This window comes from Triticum aestivum, chromosome 5D, assembly GCF_018294505.1.
Source record: "Triticum aestivum cultivar Chinese Spring chromosome 5D, IWGSC CS RefSeq v2.1, whole genome shotgun sequence".
Classification (NCBI taxonomy): Eukaryota; Viridiplantae; Streptophyta; class Magnoliopsida; order Poales; family Poaceae; genus Triticum; species Triticum aestivum.
Window position 1 is genome coordinate 354,781,918 of NC_057808.1, and position 19,343 is coordinate 354,801,260.

Sequence of the window (19,343 nt, forward strand, 5' to 3'; positions counted from 1 at the left end):
GGCATTCATCATCATCAGAGAGAAAAAGAGAAGGCATTCGGTAGTTTTTTTTTCTTCCGAGCATTAGGCATTCGGTAGCTAGTTTTCCACAGAAGAATGCAGCCGGTTCAGGCCCATGGCCCAGCCTCAAGAATGACCTAAAATTTCTGCACGCCGCCGCCGCCGAGCCGCGCCGCTACCCCAGAAACTGCGAAGGAAACCCTTGCCCCATTTCAAACTCGCGAAACCTACCAAATCCGAGCACCAAACTTGAAATTTTTCGCCTCACAACGGGCGGGCTCCCGACGCAGCCTCCCACTTTCCACCCGGTTTAAATTTCAAACCCCCCTCATTCCCCACAAGCAGACCCGCCCCCCCCCCCCCCCCCCCCCCACTCGCCTGCTGATCTGACCGTCTGTCCGATCCGCCGCCGTCCATGGCGATGGAGTGCGACGACTGGGGCGTCGGCGGCGGCGACATGAACGCCGTCCCGGACGGCGTCGTGCAGCACATCCTGTCGATGCTCAGCAACGTCCGCGACGTGGCGGCGTGCGCCTGCGTCTGCCGCCGCTGGCGCGACTGCGTCCCCTACCTCCCGGCGCTCTTCTTCCCGCGGAACGCTTTCGACGCCGCCGCCGTGGGCGGGGGCGCCGCGGACGAGGCCATCGGCCGGATGGTGGCCGCCGTCTCGCGGCTCAGGGAGCTGGTCATCTACTGCCCCTTCTCCATGGCCCGCCTCCCCGCCTGGCTCGCCATGCGGAGCGCCTCGCTCCGGGTGCTCGAGCTGCGGATGGACGCGGCCGCCGACAAGGAGGCGGCGGGCGGCGGTCACCTGGATTGCGTCGCCCTGGCGACGGGCTTGGAGGAGCTGAGGCTCTGGGGGGTGCTGATGACCAACGCGCCGGCGTGGGGCCGGCTGCAGCACCTCCGCGTGCTGGAGATCGTGGGCGCGCCGCTGCGGGATACGGCGATCACGGAGACCGTCGCCGCGTGCCCCAACCTCACAGACCTGTCGCTGCTTGGCTGCGACTGCTCTGGCGATGTATCCATCCAGCTCTCTATGCTCCAGCGGTGCCGCCTCGACTTCCTCGGCGGCGGCAACTGCTCGCTCTTGCTCTCCGCGCCCCGCCTCGAGTCACTCGAGGCCCAGGGCTTCACCTGGATCAGTCTGCGGGGCGGCCACAACCTCCGCCGCCTATCGATCGCCAAGAGCACAGGTGCGCAGCATACCTCCAAATCGATTTCGATTTCGAATCATGTGCCGCATCGTCATAACTTTGCAAGATTGTGTTGTCGGATGCAATAATTTGTGTCGTGAATTGTGATGAAAATGACGCAGGGAGGGTGTATAAGGTGGACACCGGGAGGCTCCCAGATCTGGAATATCTCTCGCTGCGCGGTGTCCAGTGGAGCTGGGCCGCCGTCAGCTCGGTGTTGCAGTGTGCGAGCGAGGTGAAGCACCTTGTGATGAAGATTGAATTCTGTGGCGATTTTGATGTGCTCCAGCCGTTCCCAGAGATCGATTTGGTCGATTTCTTCAACGGCCACCCCAAGCTCGCCAAGTTTGAGATCCATGGTGCGATGTTTGCTGCTCTGTGCCAGAAAAACAGCCTGAAAAACGTGAGTGGCACGCCGCCTTTATTGCTCTATTGTAACATCATATACTAATATTAGCATGACTTGTGACCATGGTTAATTCCTGTGATTTGTCAATGCAGTTGGATTCAAGATTCTGCATCCCTTGCTTGGAAGAGCTTTTGATCACCGTGCGCTCGCCTCTCAATGCTGAACAGAAGCTGAGCACTCTTGAATCGCTTGTGAAGTACAGTATCAAGCTCCAGTCAATGGTCATCCGGATCTCACAGATGAAGAATTGCCATGATGCTGCTGACGATTTCTTTGAGGAGATATGTAAGTTCAAGTACATCAACTACAGGAAAGTGCGGATTGAATAAAAGGAGACCCTGTGTGATTTATTCTTCAGTCAATTTGATTGAGGACTTAATTTTTTTACCGTATTCCCTGATTTTGGTTGTTGTCATTACCAGAGGATGCATGTTTAGCCCTCTTGAATAACTTTGGAGTTGTGTTGTTTAGTTGATTGATGTTCATCTAGTCGATGGTTTGGTGACTAGAACTTGTTGAAACAATTTTGATTAAATAATTGAGGACTTCATTTTTCCTCGTCATATACCCCGCTTTGAATTATACACATTGTTGATGGAGGATGCCTTTTAGCACTTGTGAGTAATTACTAAAGTTATGTTGTTTACATCATGTTCATCTGGTTGATAGCGTGATGGTTACACCCTCCTGATAAGACTATTTTGATTTGGCCCATGTACTTGGAAGCTCCTTAAACATTTCTATCCTTATTGAACAATTTTGTGCATGGAAACTCTTATACATGAACATCAATGCATGTATTCACTTGATTCTTTTTATTTTTCACTATTTATTGATTTACTGATTTAGATCCGTTGAGATGACTTTTTACGTTCCATGGCTGTTTATTTTGGAATTAGATACTTGTGAATTTAGTACATTTCTGTTAGAATAGTTTCTCCGTGGTCTGCAATGAGTATATGCTTACCACTAGGGAAATCTCAACGGAAAATACCAAAAGAGTAATGTGTACTCCCTTTGTTACAAAATACTTGAAGTTGTAGGTTTGTTCCTAACTCAAACAATTTTAAGTTCGACCAAGTATATAGAAAAATATTCTAACATGTATAACATCAAATTAGTCTTGATAGTTTCATCGTAAATATGTTTTCGTACTATATGTGGTTATTATTGTAGATGTTGATATATTTTTCTATAGACTTGGTCAAACTTAAAGTTGCTTGACTTGGGACAAACCTAGAACTTCAAATATTTTGAGACGGGGGAGTATATTCTGTTGAGTAAATAGGCAATTTCTCGATTAAATTAATCCACGAGTAAATCACTAACATGGCATTGACACATATAAACACATACTGATATTCAATCAAACTAGCACATACTACGCTAATTGCAGAAAGATCTACATATAACGCTAGCATGGCTAAAACAGAAAACAGTAGGAGCGGGATAAACGAGTTATACCCTCCAGTAGGCCATGCAGAGGCCGCGGCTTTGGTGGCAGCAGGGGCGTCCTCGGCAACCTTCTTGTCAGCTTCAGCTTTCTCGGCGGCGGCACGTTCGGCGTCGGTGGACATGGTGATGATGAAGGCGACGCGGACATAGAGGAAGTAGACGATCGGAAGTGAGCAGTCGCGTAATCGCTGCCCAAAAACCTATTCGCCCCTCACCCCGTACAGGAACCAGAAGGGCGTGGTTTCAGAGACCTGCTCTCCCGTCGACCGTGTACGCGGCGGACGGGATGGAGTCACCGGCGGCAGCAGCAGCAAGGGAACGACGGTGGGCGTGCGCGTGGAGCAGATGTGATCTGTTCGTGGCGGCTAGGGTTAGGAGACACCGCACACTTATATAGGCGCAGCCGCGTGGAGAGACGTGGGCTCGACCCACGTCCGAGTCCGTGACAGCCCACGATCCGACGTCTCAGATCGTGGCCCAGCTGTGAGAGAACTCTCCGTTAGTGACTGGCAAAAATAAGCGCGTAGGTGTGAGCTCAACTCGGCTCAATCCCGCAACCCGCGGCGCGTCGTGACGAGGCGTGGCAAGGCGGGCGGCGGAGGAGGAGTGCGCGAGGGCCTCTTCTCTTCTCAAGCTCCAATAGCATGTAGAAGAGAAACCCTTATAAGGAGGTCCAACTCCTCTTCTACTTCCGGGGTGGGACTAAACTTCCCACTACACCTAGTGCCATATAACCCACATGGGCCCTTAGAGATTTTTCAGAAATTGCTATATGGGCCTAGAGCCCATCTCAAATTTCAGCAATCCCCCACCAGATCTCGAGGGCCCATTGTGTCCTCTGTTCCAATTACTGTTTCGATATACCAGTGTTTCAGTGAAGACCTGTTAAGGTTGAGCTTCACCTAGAGCAAGTAACTACACTCCTTCACAATTGAACAATGGACTATGCCTTGAATTGTCAGTTTGGCGTAAAGAAATTTCACCACATGTCTCACTAGTACTGGGCTGCCAAAGGCTGACCCCTCGAGTGGAGCATATAAGTCACACTCCTGGCCTATTCATGAGCTTACTAGAGATCACCCCAATCTCATAGACTGTGACCAGCAGTCGGGCTCATATAGGTGTGTTCCTCCAAAGATCGCTCTGTAGGATAGCATCTTGCTTATATAAGCTTCAGAACACATTAAGACAGTAGTCATCCTACCATACAGTATCGAGAGTATTGCATCTCCAACGGAGTGGGTTAGTATAGTTACTCTCCTCAGTTCACCACTGGCTTGTTTTCCCAGGTCCTAATTCACGGGATCTCCGATCACATAGGTTGGGTTACTACCATGGCAACTCATGTGGGTCTCATACCCATCTCCCTCGATGCATTATCTATCACAACACGTGATAGCCCTTTCGTAAAGGGATCTGCCAGATTCTTAGCCGTATGGACATAGTCCAACGCTATTACTCCGGAGTGTCTTAATTTTCTGACAGCTTTTAATCTCATTCTTATGTGTTTGGTGGACTTCATGTTGTCCTTTGAACTCTTCACCTTGGTGATGACAGTCTGATTGTCACAGTTCATAAGGATAGCCGGAACCGGTTTATCAACCAATGGCAAGTCCATCAAAAGATCTCGAAGCCATCTCGCTTCAACACCAGATGTGTCTAATGCCGTTAATTCTGCTTCCATTGTCGATCTCGTTAAGATCGTTTGCTTGCAAGACTTCCAGGAAACAGCGCCACCTCCAAGAGTAAACATATACCCAGTTGTGGCCTTCATCTCATCAGCATCAGAGATCCAATTTGCATCACTATACCCTTCAAGTACCGACGGGTCTCCGGTATAGTGAAGTCCATAGTTCATAGTACCTTTCAGATAGCGCATAACTCGTTCAACAACATGCCAATGTACATCACCCGGTTTGGAAACAAACCGGCTCAGTTTGCTCACAACAAACGCGATGTCGGGCCTCGTTGCGCTCGCTAGGTACATCAGTGAACCAATGATTTGACAGTATCTCAACTGATCTATAGCCGTGCCTTTGGACTTTCGAATCAACACGCTAGGATCATATGGTGTTTGAGATGGTGTGCAATCCGAATATCCAAAACGACTCAACACCTTCTCAACATAGTGGGATTGCAGAAGTGTAATCCCACCCTCATTATCTCTTAGTAGCTTGATGTTCAAGATAACATCAACCACACCAAGGTCTTTCATCTCAAAGTTCTGAGACATAAACGACTTGACCTCCTCAATGACTTTGAGGTTGGTTCCGAATATCAGTATGTCATCAACATACAAGCACAGTATAACTCCTTCGCCCCCATCATGGCGATAGTATACACATTTGTCAGCCTCATTAACAACGAAACCAACAGATGTCAGAGTTGTATTAAACTTATCATGCCATTGCTTAGGTGCTTGCTTCAGGCCATATAAAGATTTCAGCAACCTACACACCTTTCTTTCCTGACCATCTATCACGAAGCCATCTGGCTGTTGCATGTAGATTTCCTCGTTTAGCTCTCCGTTCAGAAAAGCCGTCTTAACATCCATCTGGTGGACGAGAAGACCATGCGAGGCTGCCAACGAGAGTAATACTCGAATGGTGGTCAGTCTAGCCACAGGTGAATAAGTGTCGAAGAAATCTTCCTCTTCTTTCTGGTCATAGCCCTTGGCCACAAGCCTAGCCTTGTACTTTTCAATCGTACCATCGGGCCTAAGCTTCTTCTTGAACACCCACTTACATCCTAATGGTTTGCAACCATAGGGACGTTCAGTGATCTCCCATGTCCCGTTAGCCATGATGGAATCCATCTCGTTACGGACCGCATCCTTCCAGTAGTCAGCTTCTGGAGAGGCATACGCTTCTGAAATAGAAGTGGGAGTATCATCCACGAGGTACACGAAGAAATCATCACCAAAGGTCTTTGCAGTCCTTTGTCTCTTGCCCCTACCAAGGGTTGACTGGGGTGAATAGGGAGGCGTCCTCTCATGAATAATGTCGTGTTCCGCACAGAAGGAATCAAACTCACTCGAGAAGTACTCTCCACCACGATCTGACTGGACTCGTTTAATTTTCTTTTCAAGTTGATTCTCAACTTCTGCCTTATAGATTTTAAAGTAGTGTAGAGCCTCATCTTTAGTATTTAACAGATACACATAGCAATATCTAGTGGAATCATCTATCAATGTCATGAATTATTTCTTTCCACCTTTAGTCAACACACCATTCATCTCACAAAGATCAGAATGTATGAGTTCTAATGGTGCCAAGTGTCTCTCCTCCGCGGCCTTGTGAGGCTTGCGAGGTTGCTTAGCTTGCACACATGAAAGGCACTTAGAACCTTTGGCTAAAGTAAAACTCGGGATTAAATCCAACTTGGCTAGCCGCGTCATAACACCGAAACTAATGTGACAAAGACGTGAATGCCAAACTTCAGATTCATTAACATTCGAATGAACATGGTTCACGACTTTATTACAAAAATCTGCGAGGGAAAGGTGGAACATCCCTCCGCTCTCATAACCTTTTCCAACAAAGAGTCCATATTTCGTAACAACTAATTTATTAAACTCGAAAACCAACTTAAACCCTTCTCTACATAGAAGGGAGCCACTAACGAGGTTCTTCTTGATGGCGGGGACATGCTGCATGTTCTTCAGCTGCACGATCCTTCCCGAAGTAAACTTCAGATCGACCGTGCCAACACCATGAACAGAAGCACTTGCGCCATTCCCCATCAATACGGACCCGTGGCCTGTGACCTGGTAAGAAGTGAACAATGACATGTCAGCACACACATGTACACCTGCACGTGTGTCCACCCACCAATCGATGGGCTGAAACACTGAAAAACAGTAAATAAATTACCGTACCCAGGTGCACCATTCTCATTGTTGTCCACAATCATGTTGACGGACTTGGAGTCCTATCCCGACTTCTTGTACTTGTTTGGGCACTTGTTGGCCCAATGTTCAACCGAACCACAAGTAAAGCAGCCCTCGTCCTTCTTGTTCTTCTTGAAGGTCTTCTTACCTTTCTTCTTAAAGTCGGTATTGTGTTGGACACCGTTCCTTCCCTTGGGCTTGTTGGAGTTGAAGTTCTTCTGGTTCACCATGTTGGCGACAGAAGTCCCTTCGGCCCCTTTTCCGTGCAAGTCCTTTGCCCTTGAATTCTGCTCAACACTCAGATGGCCAATGACATCCTCCATAGAGAATTCACGCCTCTGATGTTTCATAGTGGTGGCAAAGTTCCTCCAGGAATTAGGGAGCTTAGCGATTATGCAGCCCGCGACAAACTTGCCCGGTAACTCGCACTTAAGAAGTTCAAGCTCCTTAACAATGCATATTATCTCATGAGCCTGCTCCAATACAGGACGGTTTTCAACCATCTTGTAATCGTGGAACTGCTCTATAATATACATCTCGCTTCCGGCATCGGCTGCCCCGAACTTAGATTTGAGCGCCTCCCACAAGTCCTTGGCGACATGCACATGTAAATATGCGTCGACCAGTTTATCTCCGATCACGCTAAGAACTGCTCCGAGAAACACAACAGTAGCCTCCTTGAACGCCTTCTCCTGTTCAGGAGCAATTGTTCCCGTGGAGACACCGGTGACCCAGAACACGTTCTTAGCCGTGAGCCATCACGTGGTCTTAGTCTGTCGACGCTTAAAGTATGTACCGGTAAACTTATCCGGTTTCAGTGCAGCGGCAAAGCCACTTGCCGAAAAATTCCTACACATAATAGGTTTTTAGATTGTTGAGTAAATAGGCAATTTCTCGATTAAATTAATCCACGAGTAAATCACTAACATGGCATTGACACATATAAACGCATACTGATATTCAGTCAAACTAGCACATACTACGCTAATTGCAGAAAGATCTACATATAACGCTAGCATGGTTAAAACAGAAAACAGTAGGAGCGGGATAAACGAGTTATACCCTCCAGTAGGCCATGCAGAGGCCGCGGCTTTGGTGGCAGCAAGGGCGTCCTCGGCAGCCTTCTTGTCAGCTTCAGCTTTCTCGGCGGCGGCACGTTCGGCGTCGGTGGACATGTGATGATGAAGGCGACGCAGACGTAGAGGAAGTAGACGATCAGAAGTGAGCAGTCGCGTAATCGTTGCCCAAAAACCTATTCGCCCCTCACCCCGTACAGGAACCAGAAGGGCGTGGTTTCGGAGACCTGCTCTCCCGTCAACCGTGTACGCGGCGGACGGGATGGAGTCACCGGCGGCAGCAGCAGCAAGGGAACGACGGTGGGCATGCGCGTGGAGCAGATGTGATCTGTTCGTGGCGGCTAGGGTTAGGAGACACCACACACTTATAAAGGCGCAGCCGCGTGGGCTCGACCCACGTCCGAGTACGTGACAGCCCACGATCCGACGTCTCAGATCGTGGCCCAGCTGTCAGAGATGCAGGCTCGACCCATGTCCGAGTCCGTGACAGCCCACGATCCGACGTCTCAGATCGTGGCCCAGCTGTGAGAGAACTCTCCGTTAGTGACTGGCAAAAAATAAGCGCGTAGGTGTGAGCTCGGCTCAATCCCGCAACCCGCGGCGCGGCGCGGCGCGTCGTGACGAGGCGGGCGGCGGAGGAGGAGTGCACGAGGGCCTCTTCTTTTCTCAAGCTCCAATAGCATGTAGAAGAGAAACCCTTATAAGGAGGTCCAACTCCTCTTTCACTTCCGGGGTGGGACTAAACTTCCCACTACACCTAGTGCCATATAACCCACATGGGGCCTTAGAGATTTTTCAGAAATTGCTATATGGGCCTAGAGCCCATCTCAAATTTCAGCATATTCTACCCAGGCATCACTTCAATTAAGTAACAATAGCCGTGTGCTTGGTTTTGTTTTTCTGTCAATTATTGGTAGTAATCAATTGGATACCACCAAAAAGATGTTAATTCAGTTTTGATTTTGAATTATGCAACATTATTAAAACATCAAATCTTCTGGATTACAATTGCACTCCAATTTAGAATATGAATAGTTTTGTACTTGGTTTTGCAAAATAAATAAATAAAACTATCTATTGTAGGTGGTAATTGGTGGTCACCACCAAACATATGTAGATTTAGTTTTGATTTTAAATTCCACAAATGGATTAAAATTCACATATTGAATGTTAATCCCCCAAACTATAACCGTACTCTAATTTAGGAAACAAAATAGCTATATACTTGTTTTTGTTATATCTTGTCAATTATTTGCGGTAACCGTTCGAATACCGTTAAAAAGATGTGAATTTAGTTTTGGTCTTGAATTATGTAGCCAAATTAAAGTAGTCACATATTGAATGTTGAATCTCATGTATTCCAACTATAGTCCACTTTAGGAAACAGAATGTCTGTCTGTTTGGTTTTGTATTTTATTTGTCAATTATTGGAGGTAACCGCCCAGATACCACCAAAAAGATGTGAATTCAGTTTCGGTCTTGAATTAGGTAACTAAATTAAACTAGTCAAATGTCGAATGTTCAATCTTTGGGTTCCAATTATACTCCAGTTTAGGAAACAAAGTAGCTTTGTTATGATCCTTTTTTGTGTTTATTTTTTGTGCTAACTGCTCGTTTAGTGGGGTTGGCGGTAACTACTGGAGTGCCGCCAAAAAGTTGTCAATTTAAATTTTACTTTTAGTTTCGTAACTGGATTAAACCAGTCACGTTGAACCTTTTTTTTTGCGGGGGGGTCACACATTGAATGTTGAATCCCTTAGATTCCAACTATATTTTGGATATCTTTGTTCAACATATCGAATCTTCATAAAAACATCCCCTACTGACCAGGTGAGCCCTTCACTCAGTCCAACAGAGAAATGCTCACATAAATGATGATACATTCTCATGAAAAAAAATTCTACTAGCAATAATTGGTTTACACCTCCACAAAAAGAATACAAGGTGCAATATTGAAAGTTTTTCTCTCCGTATCAATATGGCCCATGTTAACAAACTTTTGCATCTCAATTCCCCCATCTCCTTTGCAACATAGCAGCAAAGAGATGAAGAAAATCCATGATATCCACCATTGGGTCCGCTGTTTCGCCGTCCACAGCTGCAGCTTTAACTATAATGGAAATATGACCGCCAAAAAATATATATCGGCAGATGAAAGAACTGACTCATTGGCTCGTAGGTGTATTACTTTGCACCAGTTATCCTGAATTTCTACCGTAAAAGGAAAATATTTTGAAATTCTTCCTTTTGTGAGTATTTCGCCCTACCTCCGCAACTAAATATAAGACGTTTTTGAACTGCAAACACGCCTTATATTTAGTTATAGAGGGTGTATGTGCTTATAGTTAAGCTCGGCTCAAACCTCGGAGCTGAATCGGAGGGCAAATGGAGCCACAGCTCCACAGCCCTGGAGAGCATTACCCCTACTTAAGCTTTCTTCTCTTTCTTAGCACCCTTTGCTGGTCAATCTTTTGCTTCTTTGCCTTCGAAGTAGCGAACAACTCGATCATTCATTTTCTGAGCCGGCCGGGCATTTGGCTGAGGTTTCTGCGTCAAAAAGGGAAATGATCATGGATTCACCAATGCAAATGATCATTCCAAGAGTGAAGTCAGATGAACCATGGTTTCTGTTCACTCGCGCATGCTCGCTAGCTTCGCAATCAAATTAACATACCTCGCTCACCGACTCCATCATCTTGATATGCTTTTTTGACACGTGTTTCACCTGGCAGATAATTCAACGGCCGGTAATACACTCTCATGCTAAACAGAAGACACAGAGTAATTATTTGGTGCACGTACGTACCTTGCTGAGGATGTTCCAAAGAACCCCTTCGGTGCAAGGCGGAGTGGTGAGGGAGCCGTCGTATCTGTAGTAGCTCGAGGCCTTGTCGACCCAGACGGACGGATCAACGGGCTCCTTCACATCCTCGTCCTCGTTGTACTTGCCGGCGAGCCTCTTGAAATACGGCGCCAGCTTCATGAACATATACACATGTAGTATTATGTCAGCAAACTAAAGCTCACACCAGGAATTTTTGCATGAGGAGGCACGTACTTACATCAGTCAGCGTCTTGTCGGGGTCGCCGGCCTCTTTGGTGGAGTAGAGCACGGAGATGACGGCGCGCGCCTTGCTGGAGTCCTCGTGAACCATGTGCAACTCCATGTCGAACCTGTCCTGACACCGCTAGCTAGTAAGAGCATCTACAGCCGGACATTACTAATTTGAACCTTCAAATGCCCGCAGACACGTCCGGACAGTGACCGGGTGCGTCCGTTTTGATTCCGCCGAGCACATTGCGTGCGAGCTCACAGAGCACGTAGGAGGCCAGCGGCTGCGCCAGCGAGTGGCTGTGGCCAGCGGCTGCGATGGCTAGCAGCTAGCTAGCCAGCACGCTAGCACGGCGGCCAGCTCAAGCACGCCAGCACGCATAGCTGGGTGAGCACGCGACCGCAGTGGCAGTTGCTAGCACAACGGACATGTCGTGCTCTAACCTGGGCACGCGCGAGCTCATTCCCGGGCGCGCACGAACTCCGGCCTAGGCGCGCGAGAGCTCCGCCCTCGGCGAGTGCGAGCTCCGCCTTGGCGTGCGAGAGCTCCCACGGCCGCGGCGCGCACGAGCTCTGTCCCCGGCGCGCACGAGCTCCGGCCTGGGCACGCGAGAGCTCCATCCCCGGTGTGCGCGAGCTCCGTCTCTAGCGCGGTGCAAGCTCCGACGCGGCGCGGGCGAGCTCCGGTGGCCTCCCTCCCTGATGCGGACGAGTCCCGGCAGGCGGCAGCCTACCTCCCCGCAGCGAGGCGCCTGCAGATGGGCTCGCAGCTGACGTGGAACACTGCCCGGGTTTAGTTCGGATGTGACTGGGCAGCCTCATATTGCCCCATATTTGAGATGCATTTGAGGTACGCCGGTCAGTCCGGACGTTTAGGGAGTAAGTAAAAAGTTCGGTTGGATCACTTTTTTTTGAACGGGCATTAACTGGACCGACGCTTCGAACGTGTAGGGGGAAATGAGAGGTCCACGTGTAGATGCTCTGAGACAAACGATCGATGGTGTGCTCGTTGTGGCATGGATGCTCACCTGGTGCCATTGACGGTGTGCTCCGAGGGTACGTGCCAGTGTACCTGCTGGAGCACGTAATCCTTCTTCTCGATCGTCAACTTGCCATTCCCACCTTTCCATTGCAGCTACAAGACGACGACCACATCATTCATTTTTTTCATTACACAAGTAAAAATCTATCTCCGACAACAAGCATATGTATGCTGGTAAGAAATGTATGGTTCTTGGAGAAGGAATTACGATGAAGTCGTGCCCGCGGTTTTCCAGTGTGCATGCGCTTGACTTGTAGGCCTGGTCTAGAGGGCCCATGTCCTTGTTGATCTCCACTTTGCAGATGTCGATCGGGGACTGCTTCTTGCCGTCGCCACAGGCAGCCCAGCCCTTATTCAGCTTGGCCCATTTGTCGGGACCAGTTGGGTCTTTGTCCTTGTAGTTGAACAGAGCATCTGTGCCAACCGAATTAAACATGACCATTACTGATTTCGAACCACTCTACCAGAGAAGAAGTCACAGGCAAATGGCAAGTGAGTAAAACAAACGACAACATGCTTAAAATTTAAAATGGGCTTTGGAAAAAACATCAGATCTAACATTGATTTTTGCACGAACAATTAAGAGACCGGAAGAACACGTAGAATTTCATATTGGGAACAGTAACCGAGACAGTAACCCGTGTGCACATGTTACACTACCACGACCTCCGCTCATGAACTGCTAAAACATTTATTTAGGAACGAAGGGAGTAGTTTGCAATGCATGCACTTAGATGGATTTTATTTACTCAAAATCAAACACGAAAGGATACAAACACAATGAACACACATGCGGCCTCTGCATAGTTATGCACACAATCAACACCAATACACACATCCATAAGCATGTTGGCATGCACTTAATACTAGAAGCTACAGTGGGTCGGTCCAGGCGCTGGCACCATTGTTGATTCCGCACAAGAAAAGCAAAGATCACGAGGATGGTCCAAGTGAAAGCAGGACCGCGGCTGGAACGTGTCTCCGGCGAGCCGTCTCCGTTGATTGGTCAATTTTAAACTTTACCGGTGCATGCACTTACGAGAGGCTACCGCCGGATGAGGCCCATGGGCAGGCTCCGGCGCCGACCCAGGCGCATGGGCAGGTGCCGACGCCGGTCCAGGCGCATGCTCTGGCGTTCGCGCCCGCGCCGGTTTAGATTCCACACATGAGAAGGCGAAGATCACAAGGATGGCCGAAGCGAAGGCAGGGCCGGCGGCTCCAGCACGTCTCCGGCGAGCCGTCTCCATTGTTCGGTCAATGGCAGACAATCGACCGCGAGCTTGAACCCATCCATCGGAATATGATCGAGAGAGAATTAGAGAAAGCAGCAACAGCTGAGCCCGCGCGAGAGGGAGGCCTTCAAAGTAGGACGCGGGTAACTAGCGGACCTCACGTATCTTTAGGCTTTAGCATGATGTTCCTGCGACCTGTATGCACATCAGACGATGTAAACATCCAGCAGACAACCGCTAAGTATGAAATGATGTCATTGTTTTTTTGAGGGGTGAAATGATGTCATTGGGGCGTACGTAGAATGTAGTGTGATGTAGGTGCCGATGATATGTTGTGGCGAGTCTACCACATGAAAGATGACCGCCTGCATGCGCGGTCGAACCACGCCATGCACACTCCTCATACTGTTTTTTTTTTTTTGACAAGGTCAACAAAATTCCCAAAGAAGTTTTAAAGGGCTGAAAACTAAGATTTTTTATCTAATTAATTAAAGAAAAAAAATACGAAAATCATTACAATCAACCCAAATCATCATTACTATAGAGTATAGACACGGTCAACCTGCCTATCAACACACACTCCACGCACACCATCAACAAGACTAGTTGTGCTATTGTCAAAAAAAAACAAGACTAGTTGTGAGGTTTCCAGGCTAGCTAGGTCTCGACTGAGACTTAACCAAGTATGACTGAGACTTAACCAAGTATCAGTCAAGTGACATATTATATAAGAAGAAAAAGGAAAAATTGAAAAAAAATTGTACGAATCTCCACGCAAGATCAAAGAAATATAGCATTGATTGAGATATAACGAAGTCTCGGTCGACTGAGATTTAGCAAAATTGTTCTAGTAAAAGTTTCATCGTCATCAGAACCAACCACCAAAGTAGCAATCTCTGCAACAACGGTTTAAAATGCACGTTAGTTTATGCCAAACAACTACCACCCGCGTTCACGACTATGCAACTCCAACTGTGATCCATGCTATGCAAAAGTCTCGCATGACAGAGGCTAGACCATCTATCACTTGTCATCTTCACCATCAGGACCCCACAACAGCTTTGGCTCCATTGCAATAAAACAATCACGAACACCCGACAAACACGTCGAGAAGTCAAGTACCAAAATCTCGACACGACCCAAATACCACTCGAGTCCGACAACATTGCCACAACAACCACAACGACGGACATTCTGCACCGGCCGTTGGGCACCCACCAACCTGGATGTCGTGCAACTCTAGGAAAAGCACGAAATGGATTAAAGATCTTCAAGATGGCACTCCAAAGGAGGAACAGACATTGGAAACATTGCCGCCATCCGACCCTACTTAGCATTTGTAACACGAGTCAATGTTGAAGATCGAAGAACCACAACCAGCCGACAGGAGCCAAACAAGACCTTTGCCCGGAGCATCACCACCCACCACCCTGACATCCCACACAACCGACTTAAGGGAAGAGCCACTAGCCTCAAATTGCAACTGAATACGAGCATAAGGGCCATACCCAACCCAAAAATTAAGTGAGAGCCCAAGCGAGTGGGGGCCTAGGCCCCACTCAGTCCAATGTGGGCCCGCCCCTGATGAGCACTTCAGCCACTACATCGCCGCTGACGTGTAAACCCTCAGACCCGTGCACCTTTAGTGCGACAACTACGCAACACTACATAGGAGCCACCTCCTACCTCGCCTTTAGCAATTGTCGGAGGGCCAGATCTAGCCGAGCCCGCCCAGGGCTGCGTCACAGTCAGGGCCATAGCGGGAAATACGTGGTCCACTTTATTATTGCTATTAACATTTATCCTTGGGTACACTTCTATAAAGAAAAGATACCAACCAGCTCCTCGTGGAATTTTTAAATCTTCGTATCGTATATTGTATATATAGTATGAAAATTGGAGTTGGTGGTGAGTGCGCAAGTGAGACCAACAATCTTCAGAAATAAACAAATGCACTCCTACCCACATATGAGATTAGCAACCTAAGAGACATATGTAAACAAATATATTTTTACTCATATGTGGGACCTGACATAAATAAACAAGTACATTACTACTTTCATATTTTTCATATGAGACCAACATTTATAGAAGACACAAGTAACAAAACATGAAACGTGGATCCAACCCAAATACATGCTTTTATTTTTAGTTTCTCTCCACAACCAAGTTCCTTCGTTTCTATATCATAGAACAAAGAGAGTGAAGGATTTGTAAATCCGAAGTGACGATAGACCTTGTCCTCCTAACCGATTCATGACCTTGTGCAATCAACTTTCTAATACATATTCTCATATGTTTAAACATCCGATGTTGTGTCTTGCAAATGACCTACTACGATCTCTTAAGATTCTTCAATGCACGGGCTGTAACCTAACTCTTCATATTTTATGGTTTCATAGCAACACATGGATATTATGCTAGTACAAGAAACAACCTGAGCACCATGGGGAGTCAAGACTCGGAGTAATGCTACACCTATGAAATTTATTCTACGTTAATTACGTAAGAGCTTAGGTGGAAGTTTTTGGTCGGCTAAATCAAGGAAAGGGGCCCCACCCACTTGAAATCAGGGGGTGGAGAGATTATAGAGGAAGGTTACGCAACTCCCTTCGTAACCCTTCATAGATGTAGGATTATTGCAAGACTCACCAAGGTGGACAGTGTGTGCTCCCGCACAGCTGACCAACAAAGCTACATTCTATTCTCTGTCACACTTCTTCATACCATAGAATTTTCTATAACTTTTGGCGCAAAATGACGGCAGACGGCATACATTTCACGTGATGGGAACACAAAAAAAAAGGTGTTGGATGAGTCGATGGCAGCGTCTTAAACCTTTTTTTTTAAACATCAATACAGACGCAAGCGCTCATACATGCGCGCATACACTCACCTCGATGAACACACACGCACACCCTACCCCTATGAGCACCTCCGAGAGACCGAGCCGGCATGTCATCTTGAAATTTACGGAGTTACCGTAGGCGCCTCATCGTCGACGGGAAAGTCTCCTCCCACTGAAAGCGCATCGTCGGAAATCCTAAAATAAATCCAGAAATAATGCGAGCACCAGGACTTGAACCCTGATGAGCTAGATATACCACTGTCCTTCTAATCATCCAACCACAGGTTAGTTCGCGACAGCGTCTTAAACCCGAACCTTCCCTGCAGCATGCAAAAAATGCTACATCTACGTGGTTGTTACGTTATTTCCCTTAACTAAACTTTTCAACCCCTGAATTCAACTAGGTGGGCCCCCTTCCTTGATTCCGTCCAATTAAAAACTGCCGCCAAATCCATTACGTTAATTACGTAGGTGTAGCTTGTTTCAATTTTTTTTAACGTAGGTGTAGTATTGCTCTGCAGCGTGCAGGCATCAGAGAAAAGTTTACAACGAAACGAAAGAAGCTGCATGGTCAAAGCACGCACGCTGGTGTACCATTCTACAGCTCTAGAGAGCTTTGATTTGGCATCTCGGCGAGTCAAATTAAACACCGACCAATGTCTAGCCTGCAGCGGATGGCATCTGGCATGGATCTCCCTTCGACGAAAGAACCCAACGACGAAGCACGCAGTACCACACGCCTCTCCCGTTCCGGTTCCACCACCTTGCTTCCCAAGCCGCCGAACGGTCAAAAGATGCATGAGCACGACGGGCAACCCACTCGCGCGCGCGCTTCTCCGTATAAAACGGCGGCCGACCACGGCCAGCCCAGCTGCATCCTCGCTCCAAGCGGCCGGGAAACCACGGAGGGCTAGAAGCAACTTGCCAGCGAAAAAGCAAGCAGGCTGATCGTGACACTTCCACCCGCCGGCGGGGAATCGTTCGATGGCGTCGCGGCAGTCGCTGCTCCCGAGCTTCCTCTACGCGGCGTCCAGCGGCGCCGCCATGCCGGACGGGAGGGGCGCGCCCGTCGTCGCCAGGGCGCCGAGCGAGCCGCCGTTCGGGAAGATCGACATGTTCTCGCCGGCGTACTACGCGGCCTGCGGCTTCGGCGGCGCCGCCGCGTGCGGGCTCACGCACGCCGCCGTGACGCCGCTCGATGTCATCAAGTGCAACATCCAGGTACGCAAAAAAACGCACTGTTCTGTTTGAGAATCTCCCCGTAATTTGCTTCTTGGGTCGATCGCGGGAGGACTTTTCTTCCGCTGGATCTAAATTATTGGGGCGTCGCGGTCGAAGTCGGCTGCCACGAAAGCTGGGACCTGAGCCTGATTGTGAGGACTGAGCGCATCATCCGTGACGTGGCTGGAATGAAATTTGACGGGAGTGCAAACTACCAAGAGGAAAATGAAATCAATTAGCCGAGCAGACAGTTCAGACTAGGCCTGACCAAATTTCTGTGCAGCGGCCATTATTTCGATTCCTGATACTAATACAGCAGCGGAAACATGACCGCAGATCGACCCGGCCAAGTACAAGAGCATCTCCTCGTCGTTCAGCATCGTGCTCAAGGAGCAGGGCGTCCGAGGCTTCTTCCGGGGCTGGGCGCCCACGTTCCTGGGGTACAGCGCGCAGGGCGCGTTCAAGTACGGCCTGTACGAGGTGTTCAAGAAGGAGTACACCGACATGGCCGGCCCGGAGTACGCCGCCAAGTACAAGACCCTCATCTACCTCGCCGGCTCGGCCACCGCCGAGGTCGTCGCCGACGTCGCGCTCTGCCCCATGGAGGCCGTCAAGGTGCGGGTGCAGACGCAGCCCGGCTACGCCAGGGGCCTGCGCGACGGATTCCCCAAGATCGTCAGGGCCGAAGGCTATGCAGGGTATGTCAGCTCAACTCAGCTTATCTTCCATCGTAATGCATATGATTTCCATTGATCGAACAGGGGTGTTAACTAAACTCGTGTTCTGCTTCTGAACTGCAGGCTGTTCAGAGGAATGGTTCCTCTTTGGGGGCGACAGATTCCTTGTAAGTACTATAAGCTTTCTTCTGTTCAAATTGTTTGAACTGTAAAAAATATGTAGGTTGACTGAATTTTCTGAACCTTGGTTGCAGACACCATGATGAAGTTCGCAACCTACGAGAACATCGTGGAGATGGCGTACAGGCACCTCATCCCCACCCCCAAGGAGCAGTGCAGCAAGCCTCTGCAGCTCGGGGTGAGCTTCGGGAGCGGCTACATCGCCGGAGTCTTCTGCGCCGCCATCTCGCACCCCGCCGACAACCTGGTCTCCTTCCTCAACAATGCCAAGGGCGCCACCGTCGGAGACGTACGTAGAGCCCTGCAGCATCTGCCGAGCACAACTGAAGTCCGTTTGCTCTTTTGCGAAAATGCGTGTACTTACTACTGTTGTTCTGCTGATTTCTTCAGGCTGTCAAGAACCTCGGCCTCTGGGGACTCTTCACGCGGGGCCTTCCGCTCCGCATCGTCATGATCGGCACACTGACCGGCACCCAGTGGGTGATCTATGATTCCTTCAAAGTCATGGCTGGACTGTGAGTATTTTACCTACGTCTTTCTGGTCTGTGATTTTCATTGGCCGTATCTCTTTGGGAGAATGCTGAAACAATGGGTGATTTTGCAGGCCAACAACCGGTGGGGCTCCTGCTGCTGCCCCAAGGGAAGAAGCCTAAGCAGTGAAAGCCTTTCCGAAATTCCAAGAGAAAAAAAATATGTTTTTATTGTTGACATCGCATGATCTGTAATAGATTGATGATTGTAACAGTTTTCCTCAGCACTGTGCCACCATTTACCGATTGATGAAATTTATCATTAGGTTGGTTATTAAAGTTCTTCTCACCCAAACAATAGTTACTTAGCGACAAGAATGGTTCACAGTCACACTTGACGGAACCATTAAAAGTTTGTACCTCCTCAAAACAGTCTTTCGCCTCGCTTTATAGATAAATCACCCGTTATATCTGTACTACAAATTCAAGATAAGTCATTACAAAATAAGGAGGCAACAATACAAACATTGCCCTAAGAATAAAAAGAAGAAAAAATGCCACCAAGCGGCCGATAGATCAGAGGCAAGGCCACGGTG

At 48.5% G+C, this 19,343-nt stretch overlaps 3 protein-coding genes across 3 annotated transcripts; 2 read left to right on the plus strand and 1 right to left on the minus strand.

Moving 5' to 3' along the window:
- The first annotated feature begins 347 nt into the window (after positions 1-347).
- Positions 348-2,168, plus strand: LOC123124895 (F-box protein At1g10780). Its single transcript, XM_044545443.1, has 3 exons — positions 348-1,196; positions 1,319-1,599; positions 1,698-2,168. Exons 1-3 carry the CDS (start codon positions 416-418, stop codon positions 1,932-1,934), a joined length of 1,299 nt encoding a protein of 432 aa, XP_044401378.1. The 5' UTR covers positions 348-415; the 3' UTR covers positions 1,935-2,168.
- A 7,684-nt stretch (positions 2,169-9,852) lies between these two features.
- LOC123124896 (alpha carbonic anhydrase 7) lies at positions 9,853-13,454 on the minus strand. Its single transcript, XM_044545444.1, has 7 exons — positions 13,159-13,454; positions 12,328-12,533; positions 12,106-12,212; positions 11,088-11,199; positions 10,832-11,002; positions 10,700-10,750; positions 9,853-10,572 (listed from the first exon to the last, which is right to left on the minus strand). The coding sequence occupies exons 1-7, from the start codon at positions 13,364-13,366 to the stop codon at positions 10,489-10,491; spliced, it is 939 nt and encodes a 312-aa protein (XP_044401379.1). The 5' UTR covers positions 13,367-13,454; the 3' UTR covers positions 9,853-10,488.
- Positions 13,455-17,017: 3,563 nt separating this feature from the next.
- LOC123124897 (mitochondrial phosphate carrier protein 3, mitochondrial) lies at positions 17,018-19,086 on the plus strand. The gene is made up of 6 exons (XM_044545445.1): positions 17,018-17,420; positions 17,757-18,118; positions 18,221-18,264; positions 18,352-18,566; positions 18,668-18,792; positions 18,882-19,086. The coding sequence occupies exons 1-6, from the start codon at positions 17,184-17,186 to the stop codon at positions 18,928-18,930; spliced, it is 1,032 nt and encodes a 343-aa protein (XP_044401380.1). The 5' UTR covers positions 17,018-17,183; the 3' UTR covers positions 18,931-19,086.
- The last annotated feature ends 257 nt before the right edge of the window (positions 19,087-19,343 follow it).